This window comes from Globicephala melas, chromosome 1 (assembly GCF_963455315.2).
Source record: "Globicephala melas chromosome 1, mGloMel1.2, whole genome shotgun sequence".
In the NCBI taxonomy this organism is placed as follows: domain Eukaryota; kingdom Metazoa; phylum Chordata; class Mammalia; order Artiodactyla; family Delphinidae; genus Globicephala; species Globicephala melas.
The window spans coordinates 46505821-46522090 of record NC_083314.1 but is presented as its reverse complement, the minus strand read 5'-3'; the positions used below and the strand labels follow the sequence as shown (position 1 = coordinate 46522090).

The following is a 16270-nucleotide window of genomic DNA, read 5'->3' as shown; positions in this document are numbered from 1 at the left end:
CTAGGTGCACGGGCTTCAGTAGTTGTGGCACGTGGGCTTAGTAGTTGTGGCTCGCGGGCTCTAGAGCACAGGCTCAGTAGTTGTGGCGCACGGGCTTAGTTGCTCCGCGACATGTGGGATCTTCCAGGACCGGGGCATGAACCCGTGTCCCCTGCATTGGCAGGCGGATTCTTAACCACTGCACCACCAGGTAAGTCCGAGAAGATTCTTGATGAGCTCTGCAAGAGCATCTTTTTGTGGTTGGGGAAAACTGAGCCACAGGCTCGCACTGACTTGTTAATAATGTATTAATTCATCTTAAACCTAAGGAAAATCCCAACTTGTAGACAGATTCTGTGGTTGTCAGGGTGCTGCGTGCTCCCTGCCCCCAGTTGTAACCTGTTTCTTCCGTCGACCTTCTGACCTTCGTTGTGTCTGCAGCGGCTGTAGCATGCTAACAAGACAGATTCGCAGCTGATGGTTTAGAATTGTTACCAATTACAGGTGGAAGAAGGAGGCACCGATGAGCCACCAAGCTCTTGGGGGCAGTAAACAGGCCAGAGAAGAGAGATGGGTGACAAGGACCTGCAGTAGAAAACAGAAGAAACCTGACAGCAAGGGCATGAAGGCCATCAGACTTGAGAAAAAACTTTAAATGTGAATGAGAAACAAGTTATAGCAAGAGACGCCTTTTCATTTTCTTTCCCTGGCTGAATAGTGACTGTAAAGTATTTGTCCTTTTCTTGGTCTCCCTCTCAGACAGTTGTAGGTTGGGGCTGGAGGTGGAGATAGTGTTGTCAAGGGAAATCTTATAGTGTTTTGAAACCATCGAGTGGAACAGAAATACTAGGTACTTTGGCTATTAATGTTCCCTTAACTATCAGGGAGATGGTTAAGGGAACATTAATGTTCCTGCTACCATCATCAATAATATGGAGATAATGTGACGAATTGAAGGGCAAGGAAGGTGGAGGGCCCTTCACAGCAAAGGCCTGGAGGGGAGGACTGAGGCTCCTTCTGGGTTTTTTGACTTTTTTTCTGATCATGGGAGAACTTTGCCTAGAGAACCAGCCCTCGTGAGTGAAAGCACACTGCCTGGTTCTCTGTTTGGCATCATTGACCCCTTCCTTTCTTGCAAGAGAACAAGGAGTTTTTGCCTGTTGTCTCTGACCTTTGTCTTCTCCTTGAATAACTGGCTCCATGGTGGTAGCAAGACCTTTCCAAGGTAGGCTTGGTGGCCGTGACCCAGTTGTCAGGTCACACTTGGGTGGAGAGGTGCCTGCCGTGGAGGGTATTATTCGGAGCGATTAAAAACAAGCCCCTGGCTGCTCTGTGGTGTACGGTCTGCAGTCTTAATCAAGGCCTCACTTGGTGTTCCCGACATCTGCAGGCTATTTCACTGTGTCATTCTTCTGAGTCAAGGTCAGCTTCTGAACATTTTCCTCATACCTGACCTGTGTTCTTGTGGGTCAGTTAAAGAAAAAATGCTTCAGATGTTCACAGGCTGGGCTTGATTAGAAAAGCAAAGGCTCCCAGAGGTCCTTGAGTCAGCAGCTTCATGTGAGGTCTCTCCTGCTTTAACTTCCTCCTCTCTGTTCTTTCATCATCCCCAATAAGTAGCTTCTTCCCTTCCCTCCCCTCCCCATCCTCAACTATTCGTGATAGTAGAGGGCATTGATGAATTCATTTGGCACGTGTTTAGTGAGTGTCCGCTAAGCGCAGGCTCTACTCCAGGCTCAGGGCATGTAGCAGTAAGCGAGGTAAAAGGGTGAAAGCAAAGCCCTGACCATGGCCGGCCAGGCCCTCGTGATCTGCCCCTGCCACCTGCATGCTCACCTCCTTCTCTGTCTCCGCTTCATCTGTTCTGCTCCTTCCTCACTGGTCTTCTTGACATTTCTCAAGCGCACCACCCTGCCACGGTCCCAAGGCCTTTGCCCTGGCTCTCCCCTCCGCTTGGAAGGCTCTCCTCCTAGAGATATGTGTGGCCCATTCCCTCGCCTTCTGGAGGATTTTAGTTCATTGTCACATTCACGTCAGGCCTTTCCTGGGCACTCATGTGAAGCAGCTACCTCAGGCCCTCCAATCATGTCTGAGTGCCCTTGGCTACTTTATTTTTCTCCATTGCACTTTTCACCATCTGACTAGTATATATTAACTAATTACTAGTTTATTGCTTATCTCCCCCCACTACATTGTGCTCCATGAAAACAGGGGCTTTGCTCAGTTCACTGCTGTATCCTCAGTTCACAGAATAGTACCTGAAAATAGGCTTTAATAAATACTCATTGAATGAGGACTAAATGAGTGAAAGAATGAATGACCGAGTAAGTGAAAAGCCCAAGGCTTCTAACCTCAAAGAACTTATCATTTGGTGGAGGGAGACATAAAATAAATAAACAAAATAACTATGGTTTGTGTGATCGGGTGTTGACTCAGAGACTGGGCTCTAGAGTCTGACTGTCAAGGTTCAAATCCCTCCTTTACTTACTAGCTGTGTCTTTGAGGGCAAATTACTTAAGCTCTCTGGGCCTCATTTTCTCATCCATTAAATAGGAAGAATAATAATACCACCATCTAGGATTATGGTGAGAATTAAATGAAACAATCCATGTAGAGTGCTTAGCACAGTGCCTGGTATATAGTGAGCTCGCAATAATTATTAACTGTCGTTATCATGGGATCACCTGCCATAAACAAGTGGAGCCTGAAAGGTTCTTCGGGATTATCCCCATCCTGGTCTGATGTTGCCGAGACTTTTCTGTTAGAGAGTAAAGGTTAGAAAGCACCCCCCCACCCCCCACCACCAGAAGTACTGTCCCTGGGGATAACTTCATCTTAAGATTTCTTTGAACCACAAGTATCCCTGGTCGTCCCTTCAAACACATATTAAACGTTTTATCTGCCCGGATAGGCGCCAAACAATACATCCATCCCCCCTGGAAATAACTGTTTCCTGTTTAAATATTAGCAACCAGTTAAACGTTATATTGAGATTTTTTTTTTTCTTTTTCTAGTAAATTTTAGGCTGCAGTAAAAAATTGCGCAAGGCTGTACTTTAGGAGACATTTGTAAATCTTTCTTTTGCCTTGTGATACAGAGAAAACCATGTCAGAAGTCATTCTGATAATTTGTATTTTAAGGTTTATGAATTGCCTTTAAAGAAGGGCAGTCTGGTAAAGCCTTCTTAAGAGGTTCGAGCTTTGATCTTAAACTCTAGGGAGGTTTTGCAGAAATTGGAGGTGACATTGTTGACAGGTTTGTCTGTAGCTACTCATTAATTAAACACATACACACCCTTTATTTACTCCCCTGGAGTAAATGAATTGAACTTGACTTTGGTTTTTGATGGGAAGCTATGAGAGGGTCCAGGAAACATCAAAGAAACACTCTTAATCTCATAAAACTAACTCTTAAAGCTCAAACGACCTAGCTTGAGCGTTAAAGAGTTCTTGATTCCAGTGCTGGTCTAGTTTCTTTTCTGTAAGGCTTTAATTCTCCTTAATGGTAAGAAAAGTGCAGGGGCAAATAATCGTCCCCTCCCCAGTCCATGAAATTCCAGAGGGTTATAGGCTTTTTAATTTTATCTTGCTTCTAAAGGTCTCCTTTGTAAAACTGTATATACATTTTTTTTTGTATTTTTATACTACTTACACCTTCAAGGTCTCAGCTCTAGGATCTTAAAAGTTCCTTTCGCATTTTAATTTTAGATTTTTGTAACGATCGCAGCTATCCTAAAGCTTTTTTATGCTCCTAGATCATTAGAAATGAAGGCACAGACAGGTTAAGACACTTGTATAAGCAAAAAGCCAAAGAATGCCTTTATAGACACAAATATGAACCTAGTCGTTGGGAGGTTCATTTCCACGTCTGCCTAGGGAACCCCACTAGACCACTCATTTGCTCCCAGCAAATAGCCATCCGCATGCCTGCTGGGTGCCGCCCTTGCTCTAAGCTCTAAAGAGTAATGAGCAAAAGAGACAGAAGTCCCGCTCTCATGGGGTTTGTGTTCTAATGGACAATAGCTGTATGAATTGCACAGTGTACTAGAATGTGTTAAAGGCTGTGGAGGAGAATAAAACAGTGGTGTTAGTGTTGGTTTACATAGGATGGTCAGGGAAGGCCTCACTGATAAAGTGACATTGGAGCAAAGACCTGCAGGAGCCCCAGGAGTGCACCATCGGTGTGGGCGTGGGAGGCGGTGGCAGTGAGTGTGCAGAGATTCTGAGGCAGGAGGATGCCTGGCGTGTGTGTGTGTGTGTGTGTGTGTGTGTGTGTGTGTGTGTGTGTGTGTGTGTGTGTGTGTGTGTGTGTGTGTGTGTGTGTGTGTGTGGAAGCAGCAAGGAAGCCAGTGAGGCTGAGGGGAAGTGAGTGAGTGTAGGAGACGTGGTCAGAGATATGAGGGGCATGTCACTTAGGGCCTCAGGAGATGGGTAAGATGTTGGCCTTTCCGAAGAGTGGAGAAGAGTGGGAGCTGGGGGAGGGTTTTGAGCAGAGCAGCGGCATGAACAGCATCGCTGCGGCTTGAGGCAGACCTGCCAGGAGAGGTGTTAAGCGCCTGTTGCACGGATCCAGCCAAAGATGGGGGCAGTGTGAGCCAGGGCAGAGTGACGAGAAGTGCTGGGATTCAGGATATGTCATAAAGGCAGAGCCAAAAGATGTTCCTAGTGGATCGGGCAGAGAAGAAAGAGTTAGGGGGGGCTTCCCTGGTGGCGCAGTGGTTGAGAGTCTGCCTGTTAATGCAGGGGACACGGGTTCGAGCCCTGGTCTGGGAGGATCCCACATGCTGCAGAGCGACTGGGCCCGTGAGCCACAACTATTGAGCCTGCGTGTCTGGAGCCTGTGCTCCGCAACAAGAGAGGCCGCGATAGTGAGAGGCCCACGCGCCGCGATGAAAAGTGGTCCCCGCTCGCCACAACTAGAGAAAGCCCTCGCACAGAAACGAAGACCCAACACAGCAAAAATAAATTAATTAATTAATAAACTCCTACCCCCAACATCTTAAAAAAAAAAAAAAGAAAGAGTTAGGGATGCTGCAGCCTTTGAGCCTGAGTGCCTGGACCGTGTGCGCCACCACACACATGCCTTGTTATTGATGGTTCTGATTTGTCTCCAAGTTATTACCAACCAGTCATGCTGGTCCTGACTATGAGCCTCTACTCATAATACTCTGCTGGCCGGGAGAAGTATCCATGTGGTCTTCTGAGCAGATGGTACCGGGTTCATTAAGGAGAGAGAACTTTGCTCACTCACCAGTGTAAGTTACTTAGCGCTTTGTGACATGGTCTGACTGCACCGTGGCATCACATTCTGGGAGCAGAACTGTGATGGGTGTTCATGTCATCCCGGCCAGCATCTCAGCTCTGAGTCTGAAAAATGCAGAGAAAGAGCAGCAGAGTGTGAGAAGCAAAAGTAAAGACAAGGAATAGGAAGACCAGGGGATTTTTAGTATGAACGTCTCTGGAAAGAAAAATATCAGGTGCAGTAAAATGTGTATCTTTCCCTCGTGAAGCTTTTTCGCTTTTATTTCGACCTCTCAGAGGTTCCAGTTGGAAGATAAAAGATGCAATATTTCCGGGATAGCCAGAAAGAGAATTAATGAAGGAACACAGAATGTGACCCAAACGAAGGTTAAGTCCCACATTTAGTCATTGAGGGCTGGCAGGCGGGAGTTTATGGATCACTCAAGTCAGACGGGCAGCAGGCACAGTGGCCTCCCTCTTCACTGTACTTACCCCATCTTTCCTACTTAAATAAACCAGAGTCTGTTGTGAGGGAACATGAGGACAGGGTTCGCTATGACGGTGGCCAAAGAGAGAGCCAAGAAATCCCACTCTATTTATTTACTAGGAATCTCATTTCCCAGCCCTGCCTTGCCCACATGGGGCTGCATAAATCTTAATCTGACTGAGTTCTTATCTCAGGGAAAGCAAAGGGTAGCCCTGGAAGCCTCTAAATAGCAGGTGCAGGACATAATGAAGAGGAACAGGGAGGGTGGAGGCCAGTGGAAAATACCTCTGGGAGGCCAAGGAGTCCGTAAAGCTGATGAGCTTGAGAAGGAGCACGTGGATGGGGGAGGGGGCTGATGCCTGTGGGCGTAAACTAGGACCTGCCGGGATAGGGCGATGGGGAGACCAGATGGACTGGCATTCTGTCAAACCAGATGGTGGGCTTTTATTTTTAAAAGGGCTTGTAAATCCTAGGAACAAGGAACCATAAGGGTACTGGGGTTCTTAATCCTATTAGTAGAAGACAGAAGTGTTCTCTTTAAAAATGTAAACCCCACCAGTTATAGAATTTCTATTATCAAAACTTTGGGACAGATTACCAGCTTGTGAAACTCCAAGGAATCTCTGAATTCTCCACTGATGGGAAGAGAGACTGCAGAAATAGTCTAGGCATTATAAGTTAATATAAAGGCTCCTCCTTAGGAGTCTAAAGTGAATTTACTAAATGAACATTCTGAACCAAACAAAACATGATATATTTGTATGAAATAGACTTGCTTACCTATGGAGTTGGAAGGACATCTAACAGTGTAACCGGGGACTGATCAATGTTTTTGTTTGTTTGTTTGTTTTTTGCGGTACGCGGGCCTCTCACTGTTGTGGCCTCTCCCGTTGCGGAGCACAGGCTCCGGGCGTGCAGGCTCAGTGGCCGTGGCTCACGGGCCCAGCCGCTCCGTGACATGTGGGATCTTCCCGGACCGGGGCACGAACCCGTGTCCCCTGCATCGGCAGGCGGACTCTCAACCACTGAGCCACCAGGGAAGCCCCTGATCAATGTTTTAATAAGTTTTGAGTTTGTAATGAGAGAAATTTTAAAGTTTAGGCACCTATTGCTTTCTAAACCGTTGTTGCCCTTTGCCCCCCTTCCCCAGTGGCTGGGGAAGCCTAGATCAGCCTGACCTCGGTGTATACACTGCTGCTCTCTTGGTTGCTGAGACACGACGATTCTGTTCTTCAGTCCTTGTCTCTATCTCAGCCTTTACTTGAGGGTTTGGAATTATTTCCATCACCTTCCTCCAGTAGGACCTATCCTCAAGGAGACCAGACTCATAAGCAGAGCATGGAGTCGTCATCTTGCGCCCATGTGTGGCACAGGCGTGAAGGTTGTGCAAGCAAAGCCACATCTTCCTTCAGTAGCTACACAGAGGGGTTGATGCTCCGGAGTTCATGAGGAATCTCCCACCTGTGCATCCCATAACGCCTGATTCTCCTGCTAAGAGGAAAAGAGTAATTTCATCGAAAAAAATCCAAAGAAATGTTAAATATTAAGAGAAAGTTTTAAGTAATGTGATTCATTGCTAAATCGCTTTCCTTGTAGACCGTATATTGATACATACACACACACACACGTGTATATACACACACATATATATGTTTACCCATTAAATAAATATCAATAATATAGTATCATTTTTGATGTTATTTCACAGATATTACTTTCCTTAAATACTCCTGAAAAGTATAACTGTTGTGCTTGAAATGGAAAAGAGTTGCTCTCCAACACTACTCATTGCATTTTCTGTTTGTTTGTTTGTTTTTATCTATAAAGGTATGGGAACCTGACAAGCCCAAACTGTGAAGAAGTTGGAGGCCAAAGTTCATCAGAGTCTAAGACGGTGATCAGGAAGTGAGTCTGCCTCTTCTCTGCATTACAAGCTCTCAGTCAAGACTTATTATCTTAAAAGAATGTAATTTAGTGGAGTTTTTAATCTCCTTTGGAATGTTGCCATGGTTTTTTCCATAATACAGATAAAGTCATAGAAGTATTTTTTGACCATCTAATGCTATTCATTTATTCATTCAGTAAACATGTATTGATCACACACTCTTGGCCAGGCCCTGTGCTAAGGGATACAGCTATGAACAAAATAAGTAAGTCCAAGCTCTTATGAAGTTTATATTTTAGTAGAGAGAGAGAGAGAGACAAAGAATCCAGGCAGAAAAGAATGAAGGAGGGCAGGGGGGCTAGATCCTGATGGAGACGTTGATTTACATAGGCTTTCTGACCTCATCTGGAGACATTGGAGCAGAAACCTGCAAGTGGTGCAGGTGAGGCCTTGTGAATGTCCAGGCAGGGAGAATATGGAAAAAGCTCTGCGGCAGGAACAGTGTTTGAGAAACAGTAGAGGCGTGAATGAGGCTGCAGCCAAGTGAATGAAGTGGCAGGTACTGGGGCATGAGGCCTGTAAGGGCCCCTCATCACATGGAGGCTTTGGGAAGGATGCTGAATTTTATTCTGAGAAAGATAAGAAACACTTAACAGGCCTTTAGGAGAATAGCGCTATGGCCTGGTTTATATTTAAAAGGCCTACTCTGGCTCTGTGTGGAAAATAGACCATGACCCTGGGGACAGGGGCAAGGGTGGCAGCAAGGAGCCCGGTTAGGGCCCTTACGTGGGTCCAGGCAAGGGGTGATGGCAGCACGGACGTGAGTAGTAATAGTAGTTGTCAACATCGTCATTATAGGAGTGGTAACAAGAAGTAGTAGCTTGTCGTAGGGACAGCTTCTGCAGAAGTCCTGAAGGTGTTGCTGACAGGATGTACCGATGCAGTGGGTGCGGCATGTGAGACAAAGAAGAGGCAAGGATGCCTCCAAGGGTTGTGTGTGAGCGAGCGATAGAATGGAGCCCCGGCTTTATGCGATAAGAAAGTTTGGTGGGGAGCACGTGTCAATAATTTCATCTTAGGTGTGTTAATTTTGAGGTAATTGGGTGAGTGTAGATTCCAGGGAGAAGTCTAGGCTGGAAGTATACATTTGGGCATCCTTAGTTTATACATGGTGTTTAAAGCTATGGGAATGGATGTGACCTCCTGTGGACGAAGGGTGGATCTAGAAGGCAAAGGTCCAAAGACTGAGCCTTGGTTCCCTCCAGTACTGAGAGTTAGGAAAGCAGACGGTCCAGCAGAGGAGACTGGAACAGAGCAGGCAGGGGGAAGGAGAAGAAAGAAGCTGTGTTCCAGAAGACAAGCGGAGAAGGGGTTTTGGAGGGGGCGTGACCGACTCTGTCTGATGCTGTCCAGACATCAAGTGAGAGGGGTCTGGGGAGTGACTCCTAATTCTGCCACACTTTCGTCTTTGGCACCCGTGGCAAGCGCAGTTTTGGTGGATGCAGATGTGGGTTAAGAGAGGTTAGAAGGGGAGGAAGTGGGGACGACAAGTTTAACGACTCTTTGGAAGAGTTATGTTGTAAAGGGAAACAGAAATGAGGCGGAGGATGAGGGCAAGGGATGGTCTTTTCATTGTGCCTTTTTTTTTTTTAATGGGAGGTAGTTTATGCTGATGAATTTGATCCAGCAGTCAGTGAAGAAGAAATCCACGATGTAGGGGTACAGGCTGCTGAAAGAGTGAGGTTCTTGAGTAGATAGGTTATATACTAGGGTGCTTGAAACCACTCGTGGTTTCATTTTGGGATCAAAAGTTCAGGGAGGTAATCCTATGGAATTTTTAACTGTTCAGGCAATTGGCTGATGGACTCCTTTCTCCAGGAGCCAGGGATATAAAGATGAGAAAACTAGGTATCTTTTTAACTCCTGAGTTAGTTGTCAGGTAGTTTCATAATTTTATTGGATGGGCCATAACCTTCCAGAAAACTAAACACACCAGTGTAGATATTTGAATTCCAAGTGCAAGGTGTGGTGAGTGGAAGAGATACCTTATTCCTAGAGGGCTTTAGGGAGGCTTCTTGGAAGAGGTGACATCTGAAGCAGGCTTTGAAGGAGTGTGAAGGTTTGGATGGTAGAGCCGTTTAGGAAGAGGGGACAGTGGGATCAAATCAGGGAAGTGCAGAATATATGATATTTGGGAGAACAGCACAGAATTGGGGCAGCTGCTTCACTGTGTACATGTTGGGTGAGGGCAGCTAGTGGAGCTGAAGTTATCGTGAAAGGTTTGAATTTCTCACAAATTCAAGAGGGTTTGGACTTTCCCTGGTAAGCAGTGGGCAGTCAGCCCTAAAAAGTTTTTGCAGGAGGGAAGCCGTATAATCAGATAGGTAATTTGAGGGAATGGATTAGACTTACAACCTTTTTTTTTTTTCTTGTGGTTCTTTATTATCTCATTGTTGTGCCCAATCCAGATGCCGCTGCCTAGCCCATAAATGCCACATCAGCATCGCCTGGGAACTTGTTAGGAATGCAGAGTCTCAGGCCCGCCCCAGACCTAGATTAGAATCTGCATTTTAACAAGATCCTCAAGTGATTCCTATGCATATTAAAGTTTGAGAATCGTAGGATTAGAGGAGTTTTGTTGTTGTTAGTTTTGTGTATCCATGAAAACTTACAGAAATAATAATTTTTTTAAAAAAAGAACCTTTTTAGAATGAATTTTAAAACACATGTCAAAGAAGAGATACTCTACGAATTGAGTGGCCAGCTTGTCAACTGTAACCTCGATCTGTGGCCAGATGCAGCAATAAGCATGTTGTCACCTACGTATTTTGGAATTGCGTCACATCTAGAGCTACCATTCAACCCGTCACCCGAACACCCTGAGGAGAGTAACAGTATGAAAGCTATCGAGAGCTTTGCTGTTTCCCAGGGGGTGTTTTGAGGTTAAATAGTTTTCTGGGAAGTAGCAGTTAAAGCAAATTGCTTTGTACTCTGGACGTGAAGAGTCATGCTCATTCTTTCAAAGGCCTGTTCTAAAACGTCATTCAAATGAATTGTACACCAGGAACAGTAACGTGGGTGAGGCTCCAGGATAAGCTGTTTTAAAGGGCTTTACAGTTTTAAGCATATGAGGCCTTAACAAAGAGCTTCACATAGAACTCCCCTGAGGGGTCCATCATCTGAGGACAATGGTCCTTTCCTAAAGCCTCACAGTGAATTGGTAGAAAGTTCTTGACCCTTTTCCTCAGACTGAGTTGCCTTTTTAAAAAATTATGCCTGATGAAAATATGCCACTTTATCGTATAATGGGTCACTCTGTCCTACAGATACTGGAATGCTAAAATCCCTTCTCTCTGCTGACCTCTTTCTTCTTTCCATTTCCCTTTCTTCTGTCTTGTTGGGGTTTTTTCCCTCCACTTCTCCTTTTATTATTTTTCATCTCACTTGAGCATTCTCTTTTTCACAAGTTACCCTTCTGATCATTTCTGTGACTTGATAGGGTCACTGCTTTGTCTGTTTTTGGAGGAAATCAGGGAAGCACCTTGTCCATTCCACATGTAACACATGGAAAGTTCCTCGATCATCTCAGAGCTGCAGCAGCTGACTTGTAGCAGTGACTGAAGGCCTCCTGATGGCCGATAGATGTGTAGGAGATATGGCTATATGCCAGTTCTCAGTGGGGGAGTTCTGCCCCCAGAGGACATTTGGCAAGATCTGGAGAATTTTGGGTTGTTTCAACTTGGTGGGGAGGTGCTCTGGCATCTAGTGGGCAGAGGCCAGGATTGCTGCAAAACATTCTGCCATGTGCAAGACCGGCCCCTCTCCCCGCTGCAACAAAGAATTACCTGACCCTAAATATCAATAGTGTCTAGGTAAGAAACCCTGCTGGATGGTGATGAGGCTGCTGCAGTGCTCAAGTGAAAACTGTCTTTATTTATGAACATCTAAATATATGTAAAAATAATACCATACTTACTTGGAAATTTATTTATTTATGCCCCTTCTTATAATTAGGCGAATCCAATGCTGAGGTGGCCATGGAGCCAGCCTCATGGAAGGTGACAGACCCTGGGAAACGAGGCTGGAGAACTCACACTCAAGCTCCTCCTCCACCACTGTCACTTCACCTCTCTCGGTTTCAGTCTCTTTTCCTGACAAATGAGTGCTCTGAGATCCTTTCAAGTTTAAGGATGCCTAGGATAAAATTTATTTAGCTTTCTTTAAATCTTCTTTTTTTTTTGCGGTACGCGGGCCTCTCACTGTTGTGACCTCTCCCGGTGCGGAGCACAGGCTCCGGACGCGCAGGCTCAGCGGCCATGGCTCACGGGCCCAGCCGCTCTGCGGCATGTGGGATCTTCCCGGACCGGGGCACGAACCCGTGTCCCCTGCATTGGCTGGCGGACCCCCAACCACTGCGCCACCAGGGAATCCCTCTTTTCATCTTCTTAAAAATGAATATCAGAAGCAGAGATATGGTCCAAATATTATATTGATCGTTTGAGAGGTGCCCTTTACTGCTTGTCTCTGTTGGAAAGACTGGGTAACCAGTTTTGATAAAATAGGAAAGAAAAAATACACAGCTTCTTTGATTTGCTTATTATTAATCGTGACATCAGAACTGCTGGCTAGGATCGTAAATAAAGAGATGGACTAAAGCATTGTATTGTGGGGTCAGGCAAGGAGCAGCAAAATGCCCATTGTTTTCCTTTGCTGCAAATCTGTGTTCTTGTGATTTCAGGTGGGAAACAGACCGGCAGGAATTCAGTGACATTCTAAGAAGTAAACATCCTGTTTTAGGACAGATGCCTTCAGTTTTGCAGCCCAGGGATATGGGGGGTGGCGGTGGGGAATCACTACTGGGTTTAACTATGAAAAGGAAAATGCTCAACTATTGTTTGGTTTTTCAGTTTTTGTTGTAAAGCATAGAACAAGGCTTACATTTGATACAGGCTCCCAAGTCCCAAGGTAACAGTCTTTCCTGTATTTCTGAATATGGATCTAATGAACCTTTTAAAGGATAAAAGAACTTAAAAGAAGGCAGAAATGTGCAAATAACAGATGAAACAGTCAAGATGAAAGATTGGTTTCTGGTGTCTTGGACCACAACTGGCTAGTGTTCTTCATGAATTTCAAAAAGTATCTGATTGTGCTGTGACTCTCACTTGTAATTCCAGTCCCGAGTATGCCCGGTTCAGGCTTTGTGTGATATCAGGACCTTTAAAGTTATCTGGCTAAAGTAAGAATTCCTTCAGTTGCAGGGAATTCAACTTGCAAGGATTTTAGATGTTGGAATCTTTGCCACACGGTGATTTCTGATGTTAGCACTAGACTGATGTAAATAATAAGTCATGCCATGTTTGTTTCTACAATCCCTAAACTTGTCACTGTTGGGAAATCAGGGAACTCACTTCCTATGACAGAAGAAGACATCTCTGCCAACATTCATTCTACCTGCGCCCCTTTCCTCCTTCCTGCCGACACTTTTACATGAGAAAATGCTATCTATTTAGAATAATAAAATCTGAACCAGATGGGAAAAGGAGACTTTCCTTAGTGCAGATTTATTACAATCATTGAATTCAGAAGTGAAGAGAACATGAAGAAGGGATATTAACCATACAGAGCCTAGACACCGTGAATCTTCACTCTCTGAAATGTATTTGAGATTAGAATATCATATATATACATATATATATACACACACACACACAGAACTTTATTTAAAGATGTTTAAAACTATTCAGGAATTACGCTTTTTTATTCCTTTTAAAAAATTACTATTGTAATGTTGAAATAATTTCAGTTGTTTTTCTTTAATTGACTCTCATCACTTCCCTTCTGGAATGCCATGTTTTGTTTTCTCAAACTCTTTACCATAGCAGTGGTTTAAACCACTGAAATCATACTGCTTTCATCTCCAGACATTCAGATGATATAAAAGTCATTCTTGTAATCTTTTCCCAGAAGTTGTAAATAGTGACACCAGGTTTTAGCCAGTGGTAAAGAGTCCTATAAATATTAGTATCCAAGATATTGGAAACATTTTAAAGAAAAGGGAGATGAGTTAAAGGAAGTTGGCTGTAATTCTTTAATATCTGGGAAACTTTACAGTGGAAGGTATTAACAAGTCTTCCCAGTGAGTTTGCGATCAATATTCATTCCATCAAATTCAAATAACCTAAGAAGGCAATTGAAATCAATCTGAGTGATTGTAACAAAACTGGGGCAAAGAAAGAAGAGTAAAGAACAGAGCAAAAATAAGATTTAAAACTCCAAATTTAGAAGAATTAAAGGCTATAATGTGAAAGGAATATTTTTAAAAAGTAAAACAAAAGTAGAAATGGAGATGCAATAAACCACATAAAAGAGCCTGGTATTGTCTTTAAAACATCCATACTGGACAAAGAAAAACAAAGTATAGTTTTAAAAAACTCATTGAAATCTTGAATCAAAATTATGCATTTAAGGGAAGAGTGCAGGCTCCCAAGCAGAAATTACTTTTCTAATAATGGAGGAATGAAACAACATCGATAATCATTGATTCAGAGAGAAGAATAAATGGCCGCCTGAGAATCTCCTAAGGTCCTCTACATGTTAGAGAAAGGTAAAGAGACATCACAACCAGACTCTGTCCCTTGATCACCCTGCAGCGGCAGAGATGATGGAAATGATGATACCACTGTCACCTCTCCGACCACCACCACTGGCTACAGTTTGGGGTGTACTTACCTTAGTGCAAGGCTTTCTGCTAGGCATTTTGTACCTTCTTTTACCATCACAGACATGCTGTGAGATATTGTCCTGATTTTATAGGTGTGTAAACTGAGGCTCCGGAAAAGTTACGTGCTTTGACTAAGATCAAGCAACTGGTTAATGACAGGTCTGATATTTGATCTTAGGTCCAATTGACTCCAGGACTTGGATTTCTCACCGTTTTGCTCTCAGGCCTGTTATTTCAAAAATAGCGTTGGGATCTCTGGTGCTCATAAATTCCCCCTGCCCCCTCACCCCTGCCGCCATATTTGTCTATATGACAGTAAAAGGGCTGCAGAGAGAAGTACATGAGGAACTAGGGTATAGTCTCACCGTTGTGACTAGTGCTTTAGCTTGTTAGCATTCTGAGATTGTACAGTTTGGGATTATTTCCTTTAGCCTGTGTTGTTTTGCCTGGCTTTTTAATGAAATGAACACCCCAAGCAAGGTCCCCAAACAGCTGTTAGAAATGTGGAAGTTAGGCTTGTTTCCTGGGGAAGGAGATGGGTTGGAGGATGTGAGTAAAGAAGAAGGAAGACCAGATTGGTCAGGCCCATCAATCTGAGCGCCTGCTTCCTGTTCTTGGTTCTCGTAGCATCTGTCATCCCCAACGGAAACTCCATTCTAATGGTGAAAACTGTAGAACGCCTCAGCAATTTTTTCATTAGAGACCTATTTATAGCATAAAAACTCCCTTCTCGGACTGTGAGGAATTGGAGAATAATGAGTTACTGAGGTCCCTGAAAAATAACTGGTGAGCGGCGGTGTCTCTTTCTAATAATAATGGCTAGAGTTCATTGGCTGCTTCGTAGGAATAGTCCCTGTGTTAAGTACTGAGTATCCTTTTAATACCCTTATAATAACTCTATGTGTTATTATTCCTGTTTTACAGATGACGAGTCTGCGACATAGAGAGGTTAAGGAACATGTCCAAGGTCATACAGTGAATAAATGAGAGAGTGGAATTTAACCCAGGCTTTAACCTCAACACTGTGTGGTCTCTACTTCTTTCCCTGTGATAAAAATGAGACTATTTCTCTTAAGTACTTAGGTTGGACCCTCTTGTTCATCTCTTTTTCCCCCTTAGGACATTTTAAACAACAGTTTTACATTTATATAAAAATTGAGCCAATAATACAGAGTTCCCATATACCTTCCCCACAGTTTCCCCTATTATTAACTTCTAACACGAATATACATATTTGTTATAATTAATGAATCAATGCATTGTTAACTAAAGTTCATAGTTTAGTCAGAGTTCCTTATTTTTATTTTTACGTAATGGCCCTGTTCTGTTCCAGGATCCCATCCAGGACACTGTATTACATTTAGTTGGGATATCTCTCTAGGTTCCTATTGGCTGTGACAGTTTTTGACTTTTCTTGTTTCTGATGACCTTGACAGTGTTGAGGAGTACTGATCCAGATATATTTTAGGACACCCCTTTATTAGAATTTTTCTTGTAATTAGATATTTTTCCTCATAGTTAGACTGAACTTATGAGGTTTGAGAGAAATATCACAGAGATAAAATACCATTCTCATCACATACTTTCAACATGGTTTACGACTGTTGATGTTGGCCTTGATCACCTGGATGAAGTTGTTATTTTTCAGGTTTCTTCATGACATATGTCTTTTTTCCCCCTTCCTTTCCATACTATATTGTTTGGAAGGAAGTCACTATGCACAACCCCTTTGGTTTGCTTCCCTTCTTTTAGGATAAAGTATCTACCTAATTTATTTGGAAAACTTCTGCATGGGAGATTTGTCTCGCCCATTTATTAATTTATTCAGTCTTTTATTTATATCAGTATGGACTCATGGAAATTTATTTATACTGTGGGATATAATGCAGTGCTACTTTATGTATTTTATTGCTCAGATTATTCCAGCTTTGGCCATTGGGAACTCTTCTGGTTGACTC

At 43.7% G+C, this 16270-nt stretch overlaps 1 protein-coding gene across 4 annotated transcripts in view; it reads left to right on the top strand.

Moving 5' to 3' along the window:
* RGL1 (ral guanine nucleotide dissociation stimulator like 1) overlaps window positions 1-16270 on the top strand; it is a 278994-nt gene that overhangs the window by 201599 nt on the left and 61125 nt on the right. For all 4 annotated transcript variants that reach the window (XM_060295494.1, XM_030849185.2, XM_060295492.2 and 1 more), the window contains one exon: window positions 7534-7611. In XM_060295494.1, the coding sequence (XP_060151477.1) occupies window positions 7534-7611 (78 nt within the window). The remainder of the gene's footprint in view (window positions 1-7533; window positions 7612-16270) is intronic.